This window comes from Jatropha curcas, chromosome 11 (assembly GCF_041381405.1).
Source record: "Jatropha curcas cultivar XTBG-Jc1 chromosome 11, XTBG_Jcur_1.0, whole genome shotgun sequence".
Taxonomy (NCBI): Eukaryota; Viridiplantae; Streptophyta; class Magnoliopsida; order Malpighiales; family Euphorbiaceae; genus Jatropha; species Jatropha curcas.
The window spans coordinates 26,260,837-26,266,710 of record NC_143161.1 but is presented as its reverse complement, the minus strand read 5'-3'; the positions used below and the strand labels follow the sequence as shown (position 1 = coordinate 26,266,710).

The window sequence follows — 5,874 nt, the reverse complement described above, 5'->3', positions numbered from 1 at the left end:
AATTTACTTCTTTACATTTGTCTTTTGTTAAGAGATCAATGAATTTAGCAGCTCATGCTTTAGCTAGAGCTGGAAATTCTATATCGGATTTGTTAGAGCGGGGTACTACTTTTCCATCTATTATTTGTGATGTTTTGCTATTTGATTTTAATAATAGTTAAGCAATATTCTGTTTCAAAAAAAAAAAAAAAAAGATAGATATTTATGTAAATTTTTTTCCATAATTCTCACTTTATTTAATCATACATATATATTTAATACCCTTTAATTTCATTTTTTGTTGAGAACTTTAATTTTATCTTTAAAACTTATTAAATTAATTAAATCAAAATTTTACATTTTTTATGAGTATTTGAAACAACTCGAAATTTTATTTTTACAAAAAGTCATTTTAAAAAAATTAACAATTTTAAATAGATGTTATTATATAATATTATTATATTTAAAACACTTAACTAGTACCTCATGAATTAATTCAATAAAATTTAATAAAAAAAACGTGTTATATTGCTAAACCAAACCCTTAAACCCCTCTAAAGCTATTGAGAATCCTTAAACCAAGTGGAAAATCTATCAACCAAACCGGACCTCAATCAAACCCACCAGTATGTAACCCACCAGTATGTGGCCAATTAGAAAGCTCCAGAAATTAGAAATTTTCAAAAAAAACCCTCACCCCTCTCTTTCTCTCTCCCCGTTTCAGCAACAGCTCCTCCCTGCCCTTCTCAGTTGATTTTTCCGACCGCCTCAGCCCATAGCCGGCCGGCCTGACACTCTCCTCGCTAGCAGCACTCCGGCCATCACTTTTGTTATACCGCAGCAACGAGTGAGAGCTGCGTTTTTTTCCCATTCGAAACAGCCCTCACTCCCCATTCTTTTGATTTTACCGGCGAGACCAGCCAAGGACCGGCCGACCTACCTCCCACCTCGTCACTAGCACCTCACCCACCACCGCTACTCCATCTCCGGCCAATTTTAGCTCACGCTATAGCGAGTAAGAGAAAGACAGAGAACGCGGTGCCGAGTTCTGTACCGCCGGCTTTAGGTTAACCTTCTCCGATGCATTTTTTGGCCTGTTGCGTTTTATTACCCTTTTCTTCAAGTATTTCACTTATCTATAGTTTACTTGGGGAATTGTTGGTAGAATCATGAATGAGAAGATGCTAGGATATTTGCCTTTTGAATTTTCACACAGAGAAAGAAATTATATTTTCTTACTCAAAAAAATTATATTTTCTTACTCCTTGAAATTGCTAATTCTGTCGGTACTTCTATCAATTTTTAATAATTTAAACTGAAGAATTTTAAGTAGACAATTCATATGTTAATCTACTGGGTTGTGCTGATATAGGTTAGATGGTACATTGACCTACTCCTGCTTCAATAGAAGTATATACTAGCTTACACTTCATGCTTGATTCTTGAAGACAAGTATTGTTTTTATAATTTTCAAACTGTTTCATCACTTATATTATTTTAATGCTTTCAGTGGCAGTATGAAATAGTGCAGAAGACTGGTAGCTTGCTTGTGTTATTTGGTCAGAAGATTTATCTGGTTAACTTTAATCTTAAGAAGCAAAAATTGAGTCACCTTTTAGTTATTTTCTTTCTGCACAAGCCGCATGTTGCAAATGTTGGCAAAGTCATGCAGTCAACTTGCACTCATAATGCATTTATACAGAACAAACACTTTTATAGTGCATGCCACATTTCTTCATTACTAAGAGGCCTTTCTTTAAGTCAAATCCTTAAGTACATTCCTAGAAAATGGAAAGGAAGTACCAAAGAGTTAGATCTTCAAAATAATCACTCTATGCTGGGAAATGAGTGCACAGCTGGTGATGAATATATGATAGATAGCCTCGTTAATTCTCTCAAAGAGTTTGCCTGCCAGGGCCAATTATTTAAAGCATTCAAAACCTTCTTTCTGATCCAACAACATGCCTCTTGTATTACTTATTATGACACTGTTATACACTCCATCTCTTCTCTGCTTTTATCTTGTGTCAACCTTAAATTGCTTCCACAGGGAAAACAACTCCATGCCATCATTATCTCTTTGGGATTTGAGCAACACCCTGTTTTGGTTCCCAAGCTTGTTACTTTTTACTCAAATTTCGTTCTTCTCGCTGATGCTCACACCATTGCAGAGAACTCACTTATTTTGCATCCTTTACCTTGGAATATACTCATCTCTTCCTATGTTAGGAATGTATTATTTGGAGAGGCTCTTTCTGCTTATAAACAAATGTTAAATAAAGGCATTAGGCCTGATAATTTCACTTATCCCCCTGTTCTCAAGGCTTGTGCTGAAAAATCTGATTTAGCCTTTGGGAGAGAGGTTCACGAGTCCATTAATGCTAGCTGTCGTGTATGGAGCTTGTTTGTGCATAATTCTTTGGTTTCAATGTATGCGAAAACCGGGGAATTGGATACTGCTCGCTTCTTGTTTGACAAAATGTCAGAAAGAGACTGTGTTTCTTGGAACACGATGATCTCTGGTTATGCCTCCTGGGGCATGTGGAACCAAGCATTTGAGCTATTTGAAAAAATGCTAATAGAAGGTATTGAAGCGAATATTATAATTTGGAACACTATAGCTGGAGGGTTCTTGCATTCTGGCAATTTTAAAAAGGCACTTGAGTTGCTTTCTCACATGAGAAAAAGTGGCATTCATTTGGATTCAGTGGCAATTATTATTGGTTTGGGTGCAAGCTCCCATCTTGGAGCTGCAAAATTAGGAAAAGAGATTCATGGTTCTGCAATTCGCAGCCTTTGTGATGGAGCTGATAATTGTAAAAATGCGTTGATCACTATGTATTCTAGGTGCAATGACCTTAGACGAGCCTACGTTTTGTTTCGGTCAATAAAAACTAAGAATATAATTACTTGGAACTCCATGCTTTCTGGTTTCTCCCACATGGACCGGTCTGAAGATGCATCCTTCTTATTTAGGGAGATGTTGCTTTCTGGCATTGAGCCAAATCATGTGACAATAGCAAGCATTCTCCCTCTCTGTGCTCGAGTGGCAAATCTACAACATGGGAGGGAGTTCCATTGCTACATTTTGAGGCGTGCAGGATTCAGGGACTATATGTTGCTGTGGAATGCTCTTGTTGACATGTATGCAAGATCTGGAAAGGTCTTAGAAGCCAAAAGGTTGTTTGATTCAATGAGCAAGAGGGATGAAGTGACATATACTTCCTTGATTGCTGGGTATGGAATACAGGGTGAGGGACGAGCAGCGCTAAAGCTTTTTGATGAAATGAATAGGTATGGTATTAAACCAGACCATGTTACCATGGTGGCAATTCTTTCAGCTTGTAGCCATTCGGGTCTAGTAGCTGAAGGAAAATTATTGTTTGAAAAAATGTCTATTCTATATGGCATAAGTCCACGTTTGGAGCACTATGCCTGCATGGTTGACCTCTATGGGAGGGCTGGATTGTTACGTAAAGCAAAGGAGATGATCACTGGGATGCCTTACAGGCCAAGCTCTGCTATGTGGGCCACACTCTTAGGATCCTGCCATATCCATGGAAATACAGAGATAGGTGAATGGGCTGCTGAGAAATTGTTGGAAATGAGGCCTGAAAATTCAGGTTACTATGTGTTAATTGCTAATATGTATGCTGCTGCTGGTTGCTGGAGCAAGCTAGCAAAAGTGAGGACTTATATGAGGGACTTGGGTGTGAGAAAGGCTCCTGGATGTACCTGGGTTGACATCGGTTCTGAGTTTTCCCCATTTCTGGTGGGAGACACCTCAAAACCTTATGGAAATGAGCTTTATTTATTATTGGAGGGGATGAATGGAGTCATAAAGGATTCTGTTCATGCTGCCAGAGAAAATTTTGGTTTGGATGATGATCTATTGGAAGGAATAGGATGATGCCCACTGATGCATTTGCTCATCTGTACTTGCCTAATTGGAGGGAATGGCATGCTTCTTTTTTTGAGAAGGTATGTACGTACGAATCTTTGTTGAATGGATTAGGAATTTTAATCTAATTAATATTACTGAATTATAAATCCCTACAATTTCTGCTTTCTATAATTTTTCCTAAAATAAGTACTCCTAAAATCTCTATTGAAGTTTGTAATTGGATCGACACTTTAGCCTTACATATAAATAAAATTTTGAATTCGTATTGCAATTTTTTTTCCTTTTCATTTTTTAATAGATCACCAACCCATATTGTTAGTTTATCTTATCAGGCTTTTGTAATGGTTTAGCATGTCAATCAAATTTTTCTAAAACAATTTTCTTGATTTTGTTTTTCATTATATCTTGACTTTCTATCCTCTATGTTTTATTGATTCATATATCTCAGTATTTTACTTTAACAAAGAACCACTTTATTTTTGTTCCTTTCTTCATAATTTTCAACCAGATTACAATAGTTTCTGACTCTAAAGCTGCATTTGCTTATCCTTACTGACAATAATTTCTATCTTTTGTGATATATATATATATATATATATATATATATATTCTCAGGGGGATAGATTTGCTTGGATGCTGTTGACGCGTGTTTTTTATGTCCCGCCTGATCCGATGAGGACACGAGGATTGCAAAATGAATGGGTCAATGCTATCTAGAAGTCTTTTAATCTAAGGATTTAAATAAAAAAAAAGGGGAAATCAAAAGAAAATAAAATAAAAATAAAATGAATAAAATAAAATTAAAAAAAAAAAAAAAGAGAACTGCGTGCTACAGTAGCTGTGCTACAATGTCGTGCTACAGTGTCCATGCTACAGTAGCTGCGTTTCCTAACCTAGCTTTATAAATATATTTCTTTTTCACAATTTTAACACAACTTCACAACTTCAAAAACGGCAAAAACCCTAAAAAAATATACTGTGCTGTTACATTTCTCTCCAAAAAATTCTTATGAGTTGATTTGAAGAGAAATTGGCATTAGATATCAATTTTAGGTGAATCAAACCATTAAAAGAGAAAAAAATCAAAAGATAAAAAAGGAACACTTCAATCCTTGAAAAAAAAAAAAGCTTCTGGAGATTTTGATCCATTTACAATTCTCAATCTGAAACATTTTTGTATTTTTTTTTATATTTTCGTATTTTTCACATATTTTTGTGTTTTTTACATATTTTTGTGGTTAGTAATTTAGACTTCTTTAAATTATATTCTGTTCATATTTGGTCATTTTATATGTCTTTAAATCACATTTAAACAAGAAATGATGTAAAAAAAATCATTTAAAAATGAATTCTGGGCATGAACAGTGTATGTTCATCGATGAACAGTAATTGTTCATCAATGAACAATAACTGTTCATCCATGAATAGATACTGTTCATTAAAATTTTTTCAGAAATTCAATGAACAGTAACTGTTCGTTCAGATTTTTTCAGAAATTCAATAAACAGTAACTGTTCATCGATGAACGGATACTGTTCACCCAGATTTTTCCATAAATAATAAAAAAATATATAAATTTTGCACAAAAATAAAATCTAATTTCTTCAATAAATCTGAGAATACTCAAATATGAACAGATCACAGTTTAATTAAGTTTAGAACACTAAAAAATAATCTTGTATATTTATTTGTATGGATTTTACAATTTTTGGTTGAATGCAAAAATGAAATTAAAATAAAAATAAAAATAAAAATAAATTGTGATTTAGATACTAAATAATAATCATGCATGATTTTGATTTTTGGATTTAATGTTGAATTGGATCTTTTATTTATTCGATTTATTTTATATTTGGTTTGTTACCCGCCTTGAACCATAAGGCAAGAGCGGGTCTTTTATTTATTTGATTCATTCTTTGGTTTGTTGCTCGCCTTTAACCATAAGGCAAGAGCGGATCTTTTATTTATTTGGTTTAATTGCTTTGATTTAA

At 34.2% G+C, this 5,874-nt stretch overlaps 1 protein-coding gene across 2 annotated transcripts; it reads left to right on the top strand.

Annotated features, from left to right (window-relative positions):
• Positions 1-625: 625 nt before the first annotated feature.
• On the top strand, positions 626-5,874 carry LOC105643398 (pentatricopeptide repeat-containing protein At1g71490). Of its 2 annotated transcripts, XM_089716570.1 has the most exons (3): positions 626-1,045; positions 1,490-3,960; positions 4,499-5,874. In XM_089716570.1, exon 2 carries the CDS (start codon positions 1,646-1,648, stop codon positions 3,887-3,889), a length of 2,244 nt encoding a protein of 747 aa, XP_089572696.1. In that variant the 5' UTR covers positions 626-1,045; positions 1,490-1,645; the 3' UTR covers positions 3,890-3,960; positions 4,499-5,874. The 2 variants fall into 2 exon arrangements, with proteins under 2 accessions (XP_089572696.1, XP_089572695.1); XM_089716569.1 differs by having other exon boundaries at positions 626-3,960.